Consider the following 23,109-nt stretch of genomic DNA (forward strand, 5'->3'; position numbering starts at 1 on the left):
AATTAAAAAATACATTTCATACGCCATAAAAAATTATACCCATACAAATAAGCTTCTTTCAAAATGGTAATTACTATATAATGTTATATTAAAGTATGTCGGAAATGAAAATTATAGCCACATACTTAATATTCATACATATTTGTAAGTATTTTTTAACTTTTTTTTCTCACCATACATTCAGAAGGTTAAAAATAATTAAAGACAGATAGAGGTTAGCAATTAACTTACAAAATAAAAAAAATATTAATGACAAATACAATTTGGCAATGTACAAACTATCAATGTTGGGTAGAAAAGAGAGTACAGATAATATGACACTAAGTTATAGAAAAAATCTGTTACTTCAAAGGCCATACTTACTAAAATTTTTTATTATTACTTAATAAAATATTATTCATAATTTAGGTGCCTGCACAAAAAATGATACACCGTTCGTTGTCATCAAAGATAATGCATTTGAAGTCGAGCACCTTATATACGGTGATTTAACCGACATGAGGGACCTATTCCTGCCACCTATAGACGAAGAATTACCAAACGAATCAGATGAATTTACTGAAAAGCCCAATAGAAAAGATTTTAGTTTTGACTGTATAAAAGATGGTTCAGCACGCCGCGATATTCAAGAATACAACGAAATAACTAAAATACTTAACAATGAAACTAGAAGATATTGGGGCACCCACTATGGTTGGAAAGATCCAGACGATTCTTCATGGTGGGTTTTCTGGAAATCAGGCAACGAAGAGGTGAAGAGAGACAAGTTTCTGGATCTTGCACTGGTATTTATATATCACGCTAGATATCAAATAAAAAAAGTGTTAACAACAAAACATACAATACGAGTAGATAAAAGATATAAACTTGGTTACTTGTTCAATAGATTAAGGAGGATAAAGTATGAACAGCAGAAGTTAGTCAGCCATGCCCATGAACTATACAAAACTGAATATGGAACTTTACATTCTTTACTGAAGCTTTACGAGAAAGTTGTACGATATGATGTGGACATCACAGACACTATCAGGTTCATAAAGGATATAGACGAAGAGGAACCTCAGACTATACCTATGCCGGGAATTACAAAACCAGATTGGGCTTAGATTATACTTTTATTTTAAATATATCCTTTAGAGTATTTTATATTTCTGAATATAAATAAAAATAAATGTAATATGACGAGGAGAGTCGTAGCGGGGCAGAAGCGTGTAAGTGTAAGCACGACAGGTTATGGATTCGATTCCTATCCGAGGAAATTAAATATTACATATTTTCATTTCGTCACTCTGGTGTCGAGGCATTGCGCGACGTTAAGGTCTGCCACTCAACACGCAATGCCTCAAGGATTCGGCTGAAATGGGAAAAGAAGTGTCTTAAGCAGGTTTCTCAGGTTTCCTCTGCTGTCTTCTTTTTATACAGTAAAAAATATATAATATATTGTAGGCGATTGCACAATACGTATAATTATTTAAAAGAAACACTTAAACAGACAATCATAGTATCCTAAATTAAACTAAAAGCGGAATTATGAAATCATTATAAATACTATACTATTAAAGGAATTGAATATTGAATGCTATATTATTAACAACGTCCCGAAACCTTAACCAACGCTAAAAATTGGAACGTAGCGGTATTTGAACTCGCACCCTAAAATACTGTCCAAAGGCTAACAGAAAGAGAGAATAGTTTTTTTTAGAAAATATTTCTAAAAAAAAACAATTTTCTTTACGGTAATGAGCATTGAATAATTGAGGAAAAGTCTATCCTCTTTTATAAAGAACGATGGTTGTGGGTTCGTTCCCACTCGGGATAATTCATTATTTTCATTAATTATTTTAGGTAAAAAGACAATGCTCGACGTTAAGCTCCGCTCGTTTCCGACTCAACGCAACCGCAATGTCTCGAAATTTGTACGGGAAGTAGGGAAGAGAGTGGCTTAACGCTAGGTCCTTCTGCCTATCCTGCTACGCGAGAACAAACGCTTTTGGTAATCAAAATTGATATTAATTACAACCATTAATGTTCGTAGCAAAATAACCATGATAAATGATAATAAAACGGAAAGAAACAGTCGTAAATACTATGTTTCTCATACTTATCACCTTCAGTAAGTTTTTTTAAAAAAATCTACGATTCTTTGCTATATTTTAAATCAAATCAAAGAATTAAATGCCATATATATATAATAATAGGGTTTTATATTAATATAGGGTTTTCGTGGGGTAGGGGTAATGCTACGGTTATGGGTTCGATTTCCTTTAATGATATATTTCATGTCGTGAACCGTTTATTTCCTCATTTTGGTACTAAAATAAGCTTAGCGTTGAGTTCTGCCACTAAACACGCAATGCCCCAAAAACTCGGCGGAACACTTTTGCCAAGCGGAGATATCTTAATGGGGAACTAAGACTAACAAAAACACTAATAAAAGTGTCATAACACCAGGTTCCCTCTTCCTGTCCTGCTATGTGCCGGATATAGCGTGGAGCTTGAAAAAGGACATCATCTTGAACGATCGTCTCGTTGTAAATGTGATGGTTGTGGGGTTCAAACTAAATTACTTTTAGTGCGGCGTTGGGTTGCGCTATATAACACACAATTATTCCAAAATAGAGCGGAATGTGGTTAACAGAGTTTAGCGCACTCATATATTTTACCTAGATACATATTACATACATCCAGTAACCACCATCCATCCATCCATAATCCATACCTATATTATAAATTCGAAAGTAACTCTGTCTGTCTGTCTGTCTTTTACGCAATCAGGGCCAAACTGCTAATTTAATTGTGATAAAATACTCATATAGAGATACTTGAGGGTCCCGGGATGAACATATGTTGATGTTTTTTTTTCTCATATTTGTAATATTTTCGATATATACCAATAAATTAAAATAATTAATTTGACAAGCAATTTATTCCGCCATGTTAATAACTACGCGTTGCTAAGCAACGGCTTGCAAAGTTTGTTGTTTTAAGAAAACGTCACCCAAAGTGAGTTTGCTTAATGCATACATGGCGCGCGCCGATATAGATTTGTATACACTAACAAAAATTAGATGATTTCTTTAATTTGATATTCATCCTTATGAAAATAAATATAATAGTCACTTTTAGCATTTCATCTAGATGGAAATTATAGTTTACTGTATAACATTCTAATAAATAATTAAGATGTCACTGATTCCAAATGACCTAGGCTACGAGTGGTATAGTATGACCGACGCGAACGGGCAGATGACTTTGATGATTTTGTAAATTTTTATATATTTTCGAATTATTATTATTTTTTATGTAATTATTTCCTGCTTATAATTAATTTATCTCAGTTCGGTTATCTATACCGATGTTATACACTTAAAATATCGTAATTATAATCATTTGAGATTTTATTTAATAATGTTCGCAAAAATTAATAATTATTTAATATAGAAAAATGTTTAGTACGCGCGCACGGCAAACTTTAGGTACTTTTTCTAATATTAAGAATTTCCTTTAGTTACTTTTATTTTTTTTGTTTGTTCATTTCGATTACTCAGATATTTTTTCTAATAATAAATCTCCACTTATTATTATTTTTTAACTTATTTTAATTATTTAGGCTTATACTTTCGCGGGCGTAGCCGCGTCCGGGTCCACTAGTAGTTTTATATATTCAATTTTAAAATAATTTGGTAAAAAAATAACTAGATGCTTTAAATTTCACAGATATCTTTATAATATATGGCTCAACCGACACAGTCCACATTAACGAACTCTTCGAAACTCTAACATCCACGGATCCATTAGATAATATACCAAAACCCCCAGGTGTTGTGATAAAGAACATCACCATAGACCTTGAAAAAGTAAACTTCACCACAATTTTGTCAAAAATCGACAAATTCAGCTTCAATTTGGTTAATAAAGAGTTGAATGAGAGTGATTTGAAAGATATAGAAACGAGACGCTTGAGTTGGATAGGTTCTGGGTCGCAATGGGCCAAAGGCTCGAAGGTGTTGGTAGAAACCAAATTATTTGATTTAATGTTGCAACTTATTTACATGGCGAGGCACAAAATCAAGCAAATTGAAAGTGAGGCATATTACAACCCAGCTGACTCTTCGTACAGAATAGCCTTCTTGTATAGACGCTTGCGACGTATTTGGAAGAGAATGTTGGATATTTACACAACTATGGTTAGAAATAGGTAAATAATTTATTATCATTTTCCCAGTCTAGTAAACGAAACGTCGCGTCGAGAATCGAAACCATTAGCATCGAGATCATTGTACCTACAATAGACAGTGCCAAACACTTTATTTTTAACCGACTTCTGTAAGAAAAGGAGGTTATCAATTCGACTGTATTTTTTTTATTTTTTTGACTTCAAAATTATAAAATCTTTGTATAATTATTTTTCACTTTTTAGTTCGTTGTTAGAAGTCGGTTTTTCTTTTTGTTAAAAATTAATTTTACGTTTATATTATTTAACTGTCTTGCAGTAAAAGCGAGATTGATGAGATTTTTTTTTCATCGAAATTCAGACTCGTGACATGTCGTGTTTCACGGTTTATTAAAATATTCTTAAACTAAAAATAATTTAATAAATATTCGTATGATTCAAGCGGGCAAAGCCGCCTGAGTCTGCTAGTAGTCTATAAAATTCGCCGTAAAGTAGAGAACGTAGTATCTTAACACAAGGTTCCCTCTGCCTACCATGGTATATACGGTATACAGCGTGAAGTTATATATTTATTTATTTAACAGGGCTAGAAAAAAATATAAAACCGATATATTTGCCAGCGCAAAGCCTTTTTTAATACTACACCATAAGGAAGTAAAATTACACGTGGATTTCATTTACCTCTGGTGGGTGCTTGTGAAGTTGCACGAACGATACGACTACAGACATGGCTTCCCTGTCTCTTTGCCGCCAAACTATAAGTCGTATATGGAATTAGCAGAAGAAAAATATGGAAATACAAGCAATGTTAAAAATTAAAATATTTTTTATTTATTTCATGTTAATCTTTTTGGTAACTTTCAATATAGAATTTCTTAAATTCAGGCAAAAAGCGGCGAACGGACTCCCTTGACACTTGGTTCTCTCTCTCTCTCTCTTCCCCGCTATATATGGACGTGATACTAAAAAACATTAACATTTATACTATAGTTATTGCTGTTAACAGTATTCCTCTATGCACTAGCGGTGTTAGGGTAGGGCGAGGCTGGGCGACCGCCCAGGGGCGCCGGATAAAAAGGGCGCCGTTTAGGGCGCTTTGCGCAAAGATGTCGGACTTGATGCGCTTTAAAATAGTCTAAGACCTAAAAAAAAAACCAAAGTCATCGTCGTCTTTGATATCTAAAAAAGAAAAACAAAGTGATCTTAACAACTTTGAAAATAAAATTGCAGAAAACATAGACTTTGAATGCCTAATAAAAGAGTTCGCATATAGAGAGGCTAGAAGAAGTGAACGTTATTATTTTTTGTCATTATTTTTTTTAAATAGATGATTATTTCGTTGTACCCATTCCCTTTTTTGTATATTATTGAAATGTAGTTAGGGGGCGCCGAAAAAATTTTGCCCAGGGCGCCGGTAGTGCTAAAACCGACACTGCCTCTGTGATGGCTTTTAGTTTTGCAGAATATTTTACTTTCTTACATTCTGAGGTATAATTTTTAAATTCAAAATACTAGCCGACATCTATATGAAATGTATATTAAAAATGAAATAAGAGAGAAAAATAAAATAAATTTGCCTAATATATATTTCGCTCTTCCAATAATCGTCGACTTTTTTTGTGCCAGTTCTGCAGTAGCAGTCCCCGACAAGTAACAGCCCCCTACAAGTATGTCGGGGGCTGTTATCTGGGTAGTCTATGTATGATTTTGTCATTTGCGTATCGTAAATAATTCCATTATAATTTTAAATTACATTATATTGTTTATTATATAGATGTTTAATGTAATTATTTAATGTTGCGTAAAATTGCATGATTGTTTTTTATATAGCAATGTTATTCACCATCAAATTAATTATTACTCTAAGTAAGTTTACAGTTTTTTATCTAAATTAATGTGGTGTGGAAATGTATATATTTACATACAAATTTGAACGTAGCGGGATTAGAACCCGCACTCTTGGAAACTCCTGGTAACCGTCTAAGCGCACAGACCACTAAGGCGTAAGGCGTAAGAGAACGCATGTTCTCTTTGAGCTACGTCGTAATTCTTTCCTAAGAGTGGAATTACATAGAAAAAATGTAAAAAGATAATGTATTTATTAAGTAAGGTTAAAATATGGCATTAGGTTTTGCCTTATATCACACCGCCTAGGTCGGATAATGACTGGTATATAAATATATTTAAGTAAATCATGTTCAGCTATTTGATTTCAAGTTGGCAGAAAATTGGCTTCCTGGTTGAGTTTAGACTCATTTGTGGGAAAATTCTCAGTTGCCATCAAAAACCACTGAATTAACAGGTAACATGTTTTACTAAATTTTGTCTGGATGGCAGGTCTAATCGTTTACTAATTTCAGCTCTACATAAAGTTTATTCTTCTAATGAATTAAATTTAACTATGGAGGAAATAAATAAATTAGATAATATATTGACATCTAAGCTATCCAACATAACGATAATAAACGAAAAAGCTTTAGATTCTTTCCTGTCAAATTCAATTGACAATAGCACAGACAACTTAGATCTCAGCGCGTTTGACACTGAAACACAAAAAAAGGTTTTAAGTGTAGCCGAAACAAAAAATAAAATGGCCGAAGAGTTTTTAAACAATACGAGACGAGACGAGCGAAGATACGGAGAATTGACGGCGGCGCACGACGTGAAATTATTCAAAACAAAAGCACTTGATTTAATGAAACAATCTGTATATTCCACTAAATATAGGCTGCAAGACACACGCGAGATCAGAAAAATATTTTCTTCCGATGGTGCTTACAAAATGGCCATTTTATACGGCTCATTGATGCAATTGCGGTTAAAATTAGACAATACTTACGCTACTTTAAAAAAATTATCTAATAATTATAAATTTATTTTCTTTTTAACGTTGTACGAGCGCTGTGTTGTTATACATGTGGACGTCATGCAGATGGTCGAGCGGATATTTCAAATGTCTTATGATCTTAGAAAATTAATTGGAGAAACTGATACCGAAGAACTTATAGAAATGAAAGAACGTAACAATGGGTAATATAAAAGCTAGCCTTTCGTTGGTATAATGTTTTGCAGTTGTCTTACACACAGGTTAAATAAAAGTTTCTTTTATTATTTTTATTTTTATTAATACACCGTACAATATTCATAATAAAATTAAAAACATAAACAATTCAGGAATGCGACATTATACACTAAGCACAATCTCAAAAAACAACTAACTGTTCATAAAATCTCAATAATACAAATAAATTATAGAAAAATAATCGTAACTGAACAAATAAGTATGTAATAAAGTCGTTTTTAATATTCAGGCTTCAAAACCACTTACCCTTAGTTCGTTTATTGGTGTAATTAAAAAAAGAGAAACTTAAACTTAAGAGTTCCAAATATTTTAACAGGACGAGGATGGCGTTAGAATATTTCAAATTTAATTTAAAATTCAAAATTTGACATGCAAAACTTAATTTATTTTCTTGATTTTAACCGTCTATTAGTTTCCCACCTCAATTTCTTTTATTCACCTTTTCGTTAAAAATCCATTTTCAAATACAACTTTATTCTATACAATTGTACGGCATTTAATTTAATTTTCATTTTTAAAAGCGTATACTAATATTTTATACCCATATATAAAAATTAACAGTTGAGCCACATCTAATGTAAATAATGTCCTGAAAAATATTAATTGATATATTTCAACAAGAACCTTACTTCATAAACTAAGATTCTTTTTTCAAAAAAACTTAATGTATGTTACAATGCAAGAAAATTGTTGACATTACAATCGATACAATGGATTTTTTATTTATATTTGATATCTTACAAATTTTATTTATGATTATAAAGTATAGTATCTAACATATAAGATGGAAGATTCGAGAATTGCCTTAACTATTAAGTATTAGCCATTGTTCTTATATAGTGAGTATTGACTTGGAGGTTTTACATATCGAGTAAATTGTTCGATTGTAAAATAATTAATTACTAAAATATACGACATATTGATTTTATACAAAATAAATGAATGTAAAACTATAATATGAAATTAATTTACATGTAATGTTTATTTGGTAGATAACTAAATAAAATTATTTAAAAAAATAATTATTTACAAATGAAGAAAATCGATTTTAGATTTAGTATTTGAAGGCTGGAATCGATTCAACAGTTCAGTAATAGTAGATTTTGGGTATACTTTCCTAAATGAAAAGAAAATTTAGAAACTTGCAAGTCCTCATGTAGGTGTTCACACTTAAATGCAGAAAGTATTTTTACAAGTAATTAAATTTACTTTTCATTGTGCGCGAGGTGTCCGTTAAAAGTTCTTTGTCATAAGAAATAAGATTTTATATTATAAAACTATATTCGAGATATATTTTGTTAGAGAGAGAAGTTAAAACCATTATGTAAGTAATTTGAACTCAATTTAAGGAATAAAAATTTTAAAAAGAACGAAAAGTCAATTTAAAGTTTGTTTGAAACCTCCTTCGTCAAGACATCAAAATGGCCGCCAAGATTGAAGTTTTTTATTGCATCTTATATAAAATGAAAGGAAAAGTAAAACATTTACATGTGCTACATCTTCACTTAAAAACAATTATCCATAAAAATTGATAATTTCCATGGAAAATTGCAAAATAACTAAAAATCTCACCAAAACGTAAAGAGGAAATCATCTTTTTAGCTTAAAAGCGCCATTTGTGGCACAAATTGAATCTCGTTAATATTTGTCCTCAACCACAATGGGACTAGAATATGGTTGACACAAACATTGTTTTCTATCCAATTAGGGCCATTAATATATATAGTCAATTTAAATTTTATATAATATTTTAAGGTGCAAAAAATTATTGAAAATGTTGCACCTTAAAATATTATACTTTGTTAATATTATATTTTACTTTGTTAAATACAAAAATACAATTACTACGTCCTTGTACACTGATACAGCGACAAAACGAACGTAAGTTAGCGATTATCTGTATTGACAAACTGTACTGTGTGTGAAGAGGATATTTTTTTAAAATTTCAACCATGCCTTTTAAGATAACCGCCCCTTTGAAAGTTTTAGTGAGGTTTTAGTATCTTAAAATAACTTATTCTACTTAGTTATAAAGAGCCATATATCAACATCAGCGTTCAACTGATGGTGAAGGTTTTGGTAGAGGGTACTCAATTAAGACTAAAAATTTAAAATTATCACATCACTTAATGGCCCTGAAAGACGATTTCAAAAACGTCAAGTAGACCAATTCCCGGTTTTAATACATCACGATTCAATGTATAATCATTAGGGATTAAGCTGTGGTTATAATCATTAGTAGTCTTGGGCGGCTATAAGGAAAAATACAAATGAAAATACCGTACAATCTCCTTTAATTGATTAAATAACTTACCACGAGGGTTAAGCCCATTAACTTTTTAAATAAGATAATCAGGTAAGAAAAGAGTAAAAAAACGAGTTTTATTCCTTAATTACCCCCTTGTGGCTAGTTTAGAAATCATCAAAAGCAGATTAGTACATTTACCTCAATCCCTACAAGATTTAAATGAATTTGCATGTAATAAAACAATTTGGACTTTCGTTTTCACCGTTCATTCATTCATTCTTATTATTTGACGTTTTTGAAAGTTTATCTTTAGTCAACTTAAAATAATATGTACATAAATTTACAATGTGTGTGATAATCCAGTGATTTAAAGTCACTGCTGCTATTTACATATTTATAAGTGGAAAAATTATTTTGAACTCGGTTAAAATATTTTAAAAAATTAATTGAATTTTGGAAAAAGCCAATTATTATGAGAAATATACAGAAATGTGTAGGTTTTAAAATGGATATCGAATCTAAAACACACAAATTTCATATTATCAAAACAATTGGCCAGAACAATCAATTAATTGAATGAATGATGGTATATAATTTCTATAATAATACAAATCAAAATAAGATAATTTAGTGAATGAACTGAATTTGGAATGAGTATATGTAAACAAATTCATTCTTTTATATAAAAATTATAAAAATAGATAGACTTTCGACATTTTGAACTTCTTTGGATAATTCGAAGTAATTGTATATTAGAAAGACTATTATTATTTATTTTAAAACTTTTTATACTTTTGAAAATATATTTGTCATTGATGCGATGTGTTCTAAATGTTTCACGAAAGTTGTTTTTTCTTCGTTTTGTTCTATTTTTGTTTCCTTTTAATATACAAATTGTCGAATTAACGAAGTTCGAACCTGTCGAATGTCTTGTGGTATGTTAAGATGGAAAATTTATGGGACTTTCATACAATAGTGGTTTTTGTTTATAATGCCAAGCTTATAATTCTTACAAACAATATTTTTTAATTAGTAAAATATGATAGATCAGTTATTGTAACTTTTGTAACTAAACGTTATTCCCAAAAAGCAAAGTTTAATATAAATTAAGGTCATAATTAATGACTATTTTTATTGGATTCATCCGTTTTATTGAAAATGTTGACGAAAGATGGAAGTCATTTTATTTGAGGTAGTGGTGGCCATGGTTTATTTTATAAGAACAAAGTAAATGTATTTTTTATTAAAATTTTCATGTTATTTTAAATAAATAAATGATTCATATATTATTTGAAGTGAATAATAGAACAGTAATTTTAAATAATAGATATATTTATGACCTTTGATTTTTGTTATTATTAAATGAAACACTATTATAATCCGATTAATCGATTATTGTAGAATTATATAATAAATTATTTAAGACCTACCCATTCATAACCACGGATTTCTGTTAACTGTTGGAAAAATCGGATTTTTAAAAAATATCATTCAATATGAAAATATAATCGATTATTTCAGCTTAAATTATTTCATTTAATATTTTAAAAATTGACAATTTTATACGAGGTTGAGGTAGTGATGGCGAAAATTTCGAAGTCATCGATTTACGAGAATTGTTTGTTAAGTAAAAAAACTGTATAATAGTCCACTTGCAAATGGGCCTGTTATCGAATGTAATATAAATAAAAAAATCTAAGCATTATAAACAAAATACTATGAACCATTACTCCACTCCCTTATTCATCTTCATCTCAAATTCATAATTTATCCAAAATTGACCCCAAACATTCCGAAAACTCCCAAATTCAACCCCCAAAATCCCGTAAAACCCCATCTCAAGTAACCCCCTATATATAATCTAAGGTATCCGACTGCTTACCGTCGGTATATCTAAATCTCACTGGGTTTTCGGTTTTTGTGATGTGTCACTCAAGAAAATAAACGAGAACTCGTTCTTTTTCTGAGCATACGCTATGAATTCGTCTGGAAAAGAAAATTAAAACATTGAACTTATTTAAAATATTGAATTTATTTAAACTATAACCAAAACGTATAAAAAATATAGAAGGATCCAAGCGTGCGCTTCTTAGAAACGGCCCATTGAACGATCATCGATCTTAAATCAGCTTCACACTGTATCCCGCACTCAGCAGGATAGGCCGAGGGAACCTAGTGTGAAAACACTACCGCGTGAAGCGAAAACAAGAGAGATACATTTTATATGAGTGACTATTACTTAAAGGAAATCTTACCAAAAGTAACATATCCTTTGTTATCGGCGTCGGCCTGCGCGTGCGTGTTGAGCGCGTCCTCCTGACACAGCCCGAGGCACTTGGAGGCGATCTCCTCGAACGTACTGCGGGGTATGCGACCGGTACCGGATGGGTCGAAGATCTGGATAAAAAATATATTTGGATTAATATTATGGAGGTCAGCGTCTGATTGTAAACGCGATTTTGGGATTGATTTCCACTCAGGGTAAAACATTTTCGCAACACAAAGTTTAACAAAACAAAGTCTTAACGGTAGGTTCCCAGGTTCCCTCTACCTATGCTGTTATGTACAGGTTACAGCTTGAAGCATGAAAACAAATGTTAACCTAGTGTATATTAAATAACTTTAGATTCCTGTGTTTTCCTTGCTACAGTACAGTCGAAGAGTTGAGGCCGCCCTAAAATTAATTTTCAGCCATCTACAGGTAATTTCACGGCATGGCTAGTAAGCCATCGACTGTACTGTATATGAGAGATTAAAACGTGATATCAATGTTTTTTTATATTTTATCTAAGGTATTTTTTTTGCTTAATGTGCTTTGAGATAACGAATCAAATATACCTTAAAAGCGATAGCTAGCAACTCTGAGAGTGGTGAGTGTTGCATCGATAGGAACGTAGCGCACAGCAGGTAGTCCGGGAAGTACACCACGCCTGTTGACCTCTGGGAAAATAAATGAAAAATTTAATGTGATCATTATAATATAATTAAAATAGAACTAAATAATTCAAAGTATAGTAAATTATGGTCTTTCATGTTCTTTTTGTTCTTTTCATTTTCGATCTAGTAAAACGGAAAGTAGTAAAACTAAATGTTTAATTTTCAACACTATGTATATTTTTCTATGTCTTTCATACAACGAAGTATCTTAACACTAGGACTCTTCACCGTATTATATGGAAGATATAGGGTGAAATACAAAGACAATAAAAACAAACCTGCACAAACAAATCGAACAATCGTTGCAAATGAACATTACACAGCACTCCGAGGCGTTGCGCGAATTCCTGCTTGGTGAGCCATCGCGCGTGGTTCATGCCCTGCGAGGCTACGTGCTGTTCTAGATGCGAACGAGTCAGGCTGAAAGGGAAGAAAATATTATCAACCCTAGAAAACGTATATTGATATCATAATTTGCTGGATGGATGCTGGATACCTTTCGAAATGTAAACGATCCCTCTTGAAGACGAATAATAAAAGATTTGTTTTCTTAAATGGATAAAACTGATAAAATGTAGGATCATGTTATTGCATATTTTAATAGATTTTTATTAAGTTTAAGTTAAGACATGATTCGCTATGAAGATTCCTTGATATTGGTTCTAATTTAATAACATGTGCTTCAAGTATTACAATTGTTTTAGTGATCCCTTATTTTCCCTCTCTTTTCTTGGTGTAGTATTTTTTTGTTGTTAAAAAAGTCGCAATCGTTACAAGTAATTTAGTTACATTATTTTATATCCATAAATATACAGTTATGTAGATATAGAAACTTTTGAAATTTGGGGGAATACAAGACAGAGGATACAGATATCATCAAATACACGTTTACGAGTATATGTAAACTGACCCAAGGTGCGCCATAAGCTCGCTGAGCTCGCGGCAGGCGGCGGCGTTGGGTATGCCGAGGGTCTTAGCGCGCGCGATGAGCCTGCAGTCATCGTACGTATAGTCTAGTACTGGGACGCCTAACGCCCTGAAACATTTATAATTATTTACAATATTTATTTAGCTTCACGCTGTATCTCGCATGTAACAGGTAGGCAGAAGGAACCTAGTGTTAAGACACTCCGCTGCCTATCCTGCTGTAGATATACTAAAAAAACTTCATACTTAGCCATGACGTCTCTAACATTCCTGGCGTACAGTTTGGGGTCTCGCCTCTCTTCCTCGCTGGGGTAGTAAACGGGTAAGAACTCGATCTCGCACGAACTGTGTACCTGGGTTAGTGTCAGCCATAGCAGCTTTAGCCTGGAATTTATTGATTTTTATTTGAATTATGAAGTAAAGTAATAAGTTTGCAAAATTAAAAATGGAAAAAAAAATAATTTCGAACTTGAGCCCCTTCTTTTTTAGCAATCTTATTTTTTCGCACCCGCGTCATTTTATGCGGACTAAATAATAGTTTGTAATTTTTTTTTTATTATCAATTATGTTTTGAAACAATTCAAGTTTCAACAATATTTAAATACATACGATACGAGTATGTCTAATGAGTTAAGGCATGAACTAAAATAAGTAAAATTTACGAGTTTTACCGGTTATTGAAACGATGGATTATTAAAAAAAGAAAACATTTTAAAATTATATTTCAAATTATCGTATAAGGGTTCCGTTTTTCCTTTTGAACTACAGATAATCATATTTCTCCAAAATATCTCAAAATACAAAAGCAAACAAACACTCACGCCCCTGGCCCCTCCCAGGTCCAAGTGACAGTGTCCTTGGCGTTGGGATAACGGATGGTGACAGGCTGCACGGGCACGCCCGGGTAGAAACCTCCCGGCTTGAACGTTATCAGGCATGATCGGTTCGTGCAAGTGCCCTCTGGGAATATTAGCACCTGGAATTTAATATGTTTAGCTTTAAATTTATATAGGATATAAAAAGAATATTATTTTATATGAGTTTATCTATAAACGCGACGGTCGTGGTTTCGAGTTCCACTAGGAGAATAAGATATTCTTATTTTATCAATATGTTAACCTGACGAGAGAGTGGAATGAGTTGGCCACATTGCTCATAATGTCATAAAAATTGAATGGACATGGAGAACGGAGTGACTTAACACTAGGATCCCACTGGGTACACCGCTAAATGCGGGATATATGATAGTTAACAGCCAGACTTTATCAAAAACCTAAGGCCTGTGTCTTATTTAATGATGATGATGATGATGATTTTATGCTCAACTGGCACGCTCGCCATAATAACTGAATTGAACTAATATTATTAATTCATTATCCTACCTGAGGCCAATCTTCCTTAGAGGTAGCTCGCTCGATGATCTCCTTGATAGTGTTCTGCCGGGAGTTGGGGTCATCTCGCCATACGTAAACGGGTTGGGTGTAATTGATGAGTTCTAAAACATATTGAAAACAATATTTTAATTTACTATTAATATATTTATAAATTCATTTTTTTATATGTTTATAAATTCATTTTTTTAAATAGTTTCAAACGTATAATTTCAAAATAGATTTATCCATTGTTTTTCACTCTCCGCTCAGATGATAGAGAGAGTAAGAGAGGCAGCTTGGATGACAATAATTAAATATTCATTTTGTTAGTTTTTTTACGAACGAAACGTTTATCGTTATAGTGTAGACAACATCTGTTGTCATTTTTGTAATACCAAATTTTTAGTTTTTTTGTTACCACGGGGACAAAGCCGCCAAGTTAAAATATATAACTATATATACCTCATCTATATATATATATATATATATATATATATATATATATATATATATATATATATATATATATATATATATATATATATAGATAGAAGAGCGGCTTACAGTGTTCCAGTAGTCGTAAGATTAATTCAAATCATTCAGAGAATTAAACACAAAAAGCAACAAACATGCAAGAACGGTATAACATACAAAAGTATACTTACAACTTAAATTTAGAGCATAACTTCTATGTTATTAAAAAGGCATCATAGAAAATTATAATGAAGCAGGTTAATTATTATATTAGAATGAAAATAATCGTATCTTAAATTACAGTTTATTATGAGTCAAAGAATGAGTAAATTTTTTTCTTATAATTTTTTTGTATAGTTGGGACGTACGATTGGGTACATATCTGGGTAAATATTTTCCGCCTAAAAGGTTCGACGAAATATTCAGATCAGGTAGATTCACAATTGAACACGATACACTTACCCTCATTTGAAAGAATAATAGAATACCCTGAACCCTCTTCATTTACCCCGAAAAATGACGACAAGTAAGAATAAACAGAATAATAATATTAAGATATTTTCATTTCCACGCTCTGATAACGAGACAAAACGCGGCGCTGCCTTCCGCCATTTACCACCCAATGCTTCCAAAATTCGCAGGAAACTGGGAAACGGAAGTGTCGTAATGGGAACGAAGCGCCTTAAAAATAGGTTCCCAGGTTCCCTTTGCCTACTCTGCTAAAAATATATGAAGGTACTAATCCTTAATTATATAATTTCATTACATAAATGCAAAAAACAATAGAAGTATTCGGCTGTAGCGATAAAAATCACGTTCTTAGATCTTAGACTCAGTAATTACGGGTAATATTTTAGTCGTAGCTCACAGCCAATTATTTAATAACACTATTTATTCAGTCACGAATTTCGTATTTCTTCTATGAAATCATAAACAATTATTTTGTTTCTTTTGTAATTATTAATAAGCAAATGGACACGCGATACTTCTTGTATATGTAGGTAAAAATCCATTATACAATATATATTTTACATTTGTCCTTAATAATTAATTTATAGAAAAATATTGATTACGTAAAGTAAGAGTTAACACGCAAAGTTCAAATATAATATGCTGCATGACCTTCAATCTTCCAAGTAATTATTTTATTTTAGTGATTAGAAAAATAAAAGTAACTGTTAATAATTATTAAAAAAGTTTTAGATAGGCTTTATATTTTACTCAAAAAAAAGTCTTATATAATGGAGTTCGTCGTTACTGTACATGCAAGGCTTCTGGGTTCGATTCCCACTTGGCGAAGTTCGAGTTTCGCCACTATCAGTAACAGTATTTTCTTGACTGGTTGGTGGAGGTTCTCTCCACCTTTTTTAGAAAGAAAGACCGCCGCCTGTGACGCCGTGCAATACCAGAGGAGCTACAGGCTTACACACTACATGTGGAGATAGACCCACTTTTTGAAGATGCTCATGCGTAGCGCGTGCAAGGAAGGGATACTATATAAGGGATACAGGATCAAGCTGAAAAAATTTTGAAAAAATTAACTGTCCCAAAAAGTTTAACAGTTCATCATTCTATTATAAATGATGAACTGTAAAACTTAGAAACATGGAACTGTCTATACTCGTCCCCAATATGATTAACCTTATACTTACAATATATCACAATATTTACTCACAACCAAGACTTTAATATCGCGAACTAACGCCAATTTTAATGACTATCGCACGTGGCACGTGTGTATCTAAAAATACACACGAGTTATAAGCGTATTATAATAAGATCTCCTTGATAGAGATTTTACGTTATTTATAATGGAAATTATATTTTAGATTCTGCGTATAGAAGTAGAGGCGGAGGAAATGTAGTGTTTATACACTGAGCTTTGCATTTCGCCTCTCATTTCGAGATATTGTGTATTAAGTAGACTCATGTCATATCAAACATAGAACTATCACATTTACAATCAGATACTGTCACCCCTGCGCTTTACTCACAATATAGCAGAGAAGACAAATAGAAGAAGATAAACATTCCGTTCTTCTCTTTCCAAAGCGGGAAACTCAAAAAGCGGAAAAAAATGCCCCGAATGGGAATCGAACCCATAAGCATCGCGGTTACAGTCAAACATTTCGATGTTTCTGTATAAACGAAAAATGTAGAGTAATATATCACTACGTTTTTTCTGTCTAATTCCAAATAAAACTATTATTTCTAAGATATGAGATCGCAAAGTATACAATGTATGTGAGATGTAAGGAGTCAGCCATTAGTTACTAATATTATAACTGTAAACACAGCGAGGTAAATACTTGGCCGGATAATGAACCAGGACATTATCTATTTAAATAGTTTACTTCAATACAAACATTTATAATTTGTACAAATCTTACTTCTAATTCTCAGTTTGTTTCTTAGTACAGTTAGGACGTGATTATACGTGATAGGTATATTAGTGCGGGTTTGATTTCGATTCCATAATGAACCGAAAGTCAAATTTGATTTTTAGTATTTAGTATTTTTCCTCGAGTGGGGATCGAGAACTACATCTAATAACCAATTGTAAACCACTCCAAATAAAATAAGACAACAAAAAAGTTATACAAAGCCGCGGCCAATCAATAGTATTTAAAAGATAAAAGAATAACTTATATAGAACCGTTAAAAGATATGTCAAGCTGAACTTCAAACAATAAACAAATAAATAATAAATAACTTCTTGATGTTCTTATTTGTTTAAAGCGAATGACTCTAGATTTGTTACATTGTATTGACTGCTACTTTTTGTATTATATAGGACTATAAGTATAGAAAAAAAACAATATTTACGATCATTTTTGAACTTCCAATTCAAAATTTGAACTTCCAAAGTTCAAGATTATTTAGAGGATAAACATGTATGGAATTAATATCTATTGAATGAAATGCAGGATAGCTGCCAGCAAATTTAATAGATTGTACCATTCATTTTGAAAAGAGCAACTGTTGAGTTTCTTGCCGGCTCTTCTCAGCAGAACTGCCTTCCGAACCGGTGGTAGCTTTTTGTTCATATGTTCATTCGACGATTCAAAAGTGCTTATAATAATTGCCTATTTGAATAAAGAATATTTTGAATTTAGAAAATTTTTTTGAAAACAATCCTACCAACCTTCTATTATATTGACAGATAATAAAAAAAAAACTCCATCAATATTATGCCAGCACACATCTGTCAAGTTAATTCAAATGTCTATAGTACAAAGGCTAGTTAAATTGCGATGCTTAACGAACAGAAAGTAAGCTTAAGCAAATTAGTTTCTTTTATTAAAGCTTCGTTTAAACGAGATCTTTAAATTTCAAAGAAACGACTCGCACAATGAATTTCGTTTATTAGTGTGAACGTGACATAGTACAAAAGGACGTGACTCAAGACACTTAAGAAAGCTATCGTTATCAATTCAAATCCTAACTGTATTTTTTTTTAATATATGTACTAATATTTTTATTTTGATCTAGTTAAACGGTGTTGTTGTTCTTTGTTTTGTTAAACGGTGTTAACGGTATTGTCTATTAGAGCCTAATAACACGAACACACATAATTATATCGTTGAAACAAAGATCGTAAAAGCTTTCGTGTTTAATTCTGAAATAAAAAAAAATAACTATTTAAACTTTGTTAGAAAGTCGTTCGTTAACCAACATAAATTCTACAAAGCAGTTTATTCTCTAATTGCATCCTTATATAACTGGCAATGGATAGACAAACTCCTATGTATGTATGTATGTAGTGCAACTTTAGTGCATTAGCGCAGATTAATACAGCTCTTCCGGAATCTACACTACATACGAATAGCTTGACGATAATATTGGATAAATTTAAAAATTAAAAACGTATAAAAAAATAAAAATATTGCTGTATTTAAATAATTAATTATTTTTTCAATATAATTAAATAAAAAAAATCTATTAGATATAGAAATATAACAAAAAAAAACCAGACAAGACGGCGAATGCAAGTTTCAATGCAGATGCGCCGTATTGCAGCTTTGTGCAAGCGCGCAGGTCGTCGATTTAACTCGCCCGTGCCAAGAAAAAGGCATAATGTGATTTTTTTTTTATTTTTATTAGGGAATATAAACATACAGAATATATAATAGAAAAAAAAATAATTACATAATTATGTAAAATATTATTAAATAATTTTTCTTTTATTTTCATAGTAAGAACGTAAGTACTATAATATAAAAAAAATGTTCTGATAATCAATAGATTCTTCATGTTAATGGAGAAAAATAATGAAAATTGTTCATTTTGTAGGTCGAAGCAATTATGTGCAGAGTAGCTCGAATGTATGGAAATGGAATAAATAAAGTTCTCCTTAGTCTTAAGTTAGTTTTAAGTGCACATACTATGCACTTAAGAACATGACCATGACTGATGAGAATGATATGTCGATAAGCACTTTTGTCGCTTTTAACAAAGCGTGTAAACAAAATACATTGTGTAGTTATTATAAAAAATGTTTTTTTTATATATATTTTCGTTAAGTATTCTAAAATCATATTATATTTAAATCTAATATAATTCGACAAATGAATACAAAATAATTAATTATAAAGACCAAAACAGAACAAAAATGCAGTTGACTGTTGTTGCGCCATTTTGTAAATTCTATCAGCGCGCGCAGAAAATCGATAAAATTTTCATGAGTGTGACACTGGAGTACATAAGTAAATAAACTACAAAAGAAATAAATATAAAAATAAATATTCGCGATTGTCTCTTGATTGTTGATTACGAGTTTCTTTCTTTAGAACAAAGAAAAAAGAAAAATAAAAATACAAAAGATAAAAAATCTACAAACAAAGAAATTCAATTTAAATGCTAATAACATTTCGCTCTAAATTATATTTAACGTAAGTCAAATATAACGAAATGCATTTGAAAAATCGTAATTCGATGCACTTAGACGAAAAATGCAGTTGCACTTGAAAATGCATGCGCCCTAAACTTGACCTTTAATAAAATTAAAATGATAATAATAATAACGAAATATGTATATAAGTAAATACATATCTACTCACTTAACATATCATCTACATGATCTGGCCTGATCTGGTGTGGTCTGGCTGGTCTGGTCTAGTCTAGTCTGGTCTGGATGGCCGGGTACCTTAGAGAGTTCAGATCGCGGCGAGCTCGCGGTGTGAACTGGCCGGTATAGAAAATGCGCCGCGGCAAGAGGGCTAGGGGGAGGATTCATCCCTCTATCCTCCCCTTAGATAAAACCTAGTCTACATGGTTATTCCTAAATTATTGTCTGATTATCGTTTTTCTTGACCAAAATATATCCTTAGTTTATCTAGCTTGTCTCACAGCCGACAGGTTATTCATTAGATTCAAATTTGTTCAAATAAAAGTAATTTTTAGAAAAATATCGATATTTTCCGTTAAAAATTTAAATTATTATGTGTTGAATTTTACCATCAAATTGAAAAATATAGTTAAATTTGTTTTTTTTTTCAATTCAACAGCAGTATGCTCAAGAAAAATACAAAAACTTAAATATAATAATTTTACTATCGGTATTTTCACTTAATAAAGATAAAGAGCTACTTGTAAAATACAATGTTAATATTAAATATTTATTATTATTAACTTTTAGTCCTTTTATTAAAAAAACGGTTAAGTTGAAATTCTACTTATGCTTTTCTAAGTCGTTTATGTCCATTTCAATATATCCTATATGTTTGTCAAAATCAAATACTAGACATTATGAACTAGACCTAACATGTTCTGGAACATTCCCATTACATAACGCCAGTGCAGAAAATCAATATTGCAACCCGACAAGGAAGGAAGATGCATCACGCCACTAGGGAAGGCATAATTATATAACCTTGTTCCTAGAACCTTCGATATCCGTAGATAACTATAGCGATGGTGATTGAGCAATAAATGATGGTGATAAAGCCTCATTTGGTTTTGATTTTTGTCTAATCATCTCCAAAAATTATGTCTATATAAATAATCATTGTCAGTGGGACTCGAATTCAACAATTGACAAGTAGGATTTGGACTAGAAATTATTATACTTTTGAATTATGTTTTTTTTTTATATATCTATTTTCATTAATAAGGATATTAATTAATTGTATAGAAAATACATTGGGTGATAGATTTGTCTCCTAAGACAAATTTCTAATTAGATTAAAGAGCACTGTGGTCATACCTAATAAGCAAGAAAATTGAAGCAGCAACCATTACAAAATAAACTCAAACAAATTTGACACCATGGATCGAGAACACACAACCCACAAGCAATCATCATGACTCAACAGCAAGTAATCAAAATATTTGTAAAGGTTGAAGATGTAGGTAGGTACATACTCCTCCTCCTACCTACATATTTATGTAGGAGCAGCGTCGCCAGAGAGAAATGCGAGACTCTTATTTCTAGATGTGTTAATAATTTACTAAAAAAGATTTCTCAAAGTCCGTAGAAGAATGCACGAAATGGGGAACCGTGTCTTTTCCACTCGTGACGTTTAAATTTGGGGCTAAAAATTGGGGCGTCTGACAACGCTGGAATAGTCTGATCAGATACTTAGTGGCTCACAGACAACGCACAGCCGAATCTATCCAACGTGGAAACCTGATATTTGGCATATTGTAGGTTTCTTGGGAAGTATCTCCTATACTTAGCAGAGAGAATTTACCGAAGTTGTAATATAAGAAGAGCAAAACATCATCATCATATTTTGCAGTCCAGGCAAACGAAATTGCAACAGCTCCTAATTATTCATGGACCAATAAAATATTATTGTTAATGGGCAAGAAACGGGCTTCTTGCCCATTAACAATAATATTTTATTATACTGGCAACTTTTTCAGTTTACGTTCCAAAACGTGAGGTAATTAAAATAGCGATTTGAAATAACCTATCCATGTGATACCATAAAGATTAAAAAACTAGAAAACATAATATTTTTCTTAAAAAGCCCTCTGAACTCTTCAAAAAACATTATTGGTCCGAGTCTCTGAGTCACTTCAGACGTAGCTTACGACGATCGATAACGAAAGCCCTCTTAAAAGGGAACGAGAAGCTTTTAACTGTAAAAGCAAAGTCGTTAAGTGTTCACTTGATACTTTGAAACTTAACTATGTGATTATTTATGGTTTTCCATTTAAACGTCAAAAGATCAACAAGTATAAATGTAGGCTGTGGTGGCGCAGCATTTGGCTGTTAACGCAATGGTTGTCAGTTCAATTCCTAGTCAGGGGGATAAATTATTTTCTTTTCCTTGCTCTGGTAATAGGACAAAACGCGGCGTTGAGTTTCGCCACTCAATATCTGGAAAATAGGTCGAAAAGTAGAGAACGAATTATATTAACAATAGATTCTCTATCCTGCTATATACTCGTATAGGATACAACGTAAAACTAAAAAAAAAGTAGAATTGTATAATTTGAGGTATTTTGATTTGTAAATGGGAAAATATAATTCAGAATTCCTTTTAAGGGTGACTTTACCAGAGATCCAAAGAGTAGATCGATGTCCAAAGAGTATTAAAAAGAATTAATTTTCATCATATAATCTGTTTCATGAGTTGCTTATTCTAATTTATAAGTATAAAATATAATTAATTAACTAATAAGGTTCTATACAAATTTTCATATTGTATCAACTTCGACCGTTTTTATGGATATTAGAAAGGTATTTTATTAGATACTTTTTAAGTTCATTTTAAGTCTATAACAAGTTCTTTTTAAGTGGATTTGGTTATGAGCCCAAGTTAACCTTTACCTATATTATATTATAATTAAATTAATTATTATATTAATTAAAAAATATTAGGTAATTTGCGACACTACTTTCTTATTTCTCAATATTATTTATTTACCTTGAACGTTTGATCTT

At 31.5% G+C, this 23,109-nt stretch overlaps 2 protein-coding genes across 3 annotated transcripts in view; one reads left to right on the top strand and one right to left on the bottom strand.

Moving 5' to 3' along the window:
* Window positions 1-95: 95 nt before the first annotated feature.
* On the top strand, window positions 96-7,335 carry LOC146537480 (uncharacterized). The gene is made up of 3 exons (XM_085188206.1): window positions 96-144; window positions 409-1,053; window positions 6,913-7,335. Exons 1-3 carry the CDS (start codon window positions 96-98, stop codon window positions 7,206-7,208), a joined length of 990 nt encoding a protein of 329 aa, XP_085044332.1. The 3' UTR covers window positions 7,209-7,335.
* Window positions 7,274-23,109, bottom strand: part of LPCAT (lysophosphatidylcholine acyltransferase) — a 39,201-nt gene continuing 23,365 nt past the window's right edge. For both annotated transcript variants that reach the window (XM_085188118.1, XM_085188119.1), the window contains exons 4-11: window positions 14,751-14,863; window positions 14,190-14,344; window positions 13,615-13,752; window positions 13,352-13,477; window positions 12,720-12,861; window positions 12,343-12,444; window positions 11,760-11,901; window positions 7,274-11,490 (exon numbers count right to left, since the gene is read on the bottom strand). In XM_085188118.1, the coding sequence (XP_085044244.1) occupies window positions 11,405-11,490; window positions 11,760-11,901; window positions 12,343-12,444; window positions 12,720-12,861; window positions 13,352-13,477; window positions 13,615-13,752; window positions 14,190-14,344; window positions 14,751-14,863 (1,004 nt within the window). In that variant the 3' untranslated portion in view covers window positions 7,274-11,404. The remainder of the gene's footprint in view (window positions 11,491-11,759; window positions 11,902-12,342; window positions 12,445-12,719; window positions 12,862-13,351; window positions 13,478-13,614; window positions 13,753-14,189; window positions 14,345-14,750; window positions 14,864-23,109) is intronic.

The sequence above is a fragment of the Heliconius melpomene genome, chromosome 7 (genome assembly GCF_056956725.1).
Source record: "Heliconius melpomene rosina isolate 202511_hmr_F chromosome 7, ASM5695672v1, whole genome shotgun sequence".
Classification (NCBI taxonomy): Eukaryota; Metazoa; Arthropoda; class Insecta; order Lepidoptera; family Nymphalidae; genus Heliconius; species Heliconius melpomene.

What these genes read in the sequence shown, in the direction of transcription:
- LOC146537480 (XM_085188206.1), top strand. Translation starts at nt 96, where the DNA reads ATGTCGGAAATGAAAATTATAGCCACATACTTAATATTCATACATATT. An exon ending in CTTAATATTCATACATATTT is followed by an intron (nt 145 to 408) that starts GTAAGTATTTTT and finishes TTCATAATTTAG; the next exon opens with GTGCCTGCACAAAAAATGAT. An exon ending in CATAAAGGATATAGACGAAG is followed by an intron (nt 1,054 to 6,912) that starts AGGAACCTCAGA and finishes GGCTGCAAGACA; the next exon opens with CACGCGAGATCAGAAAAATA.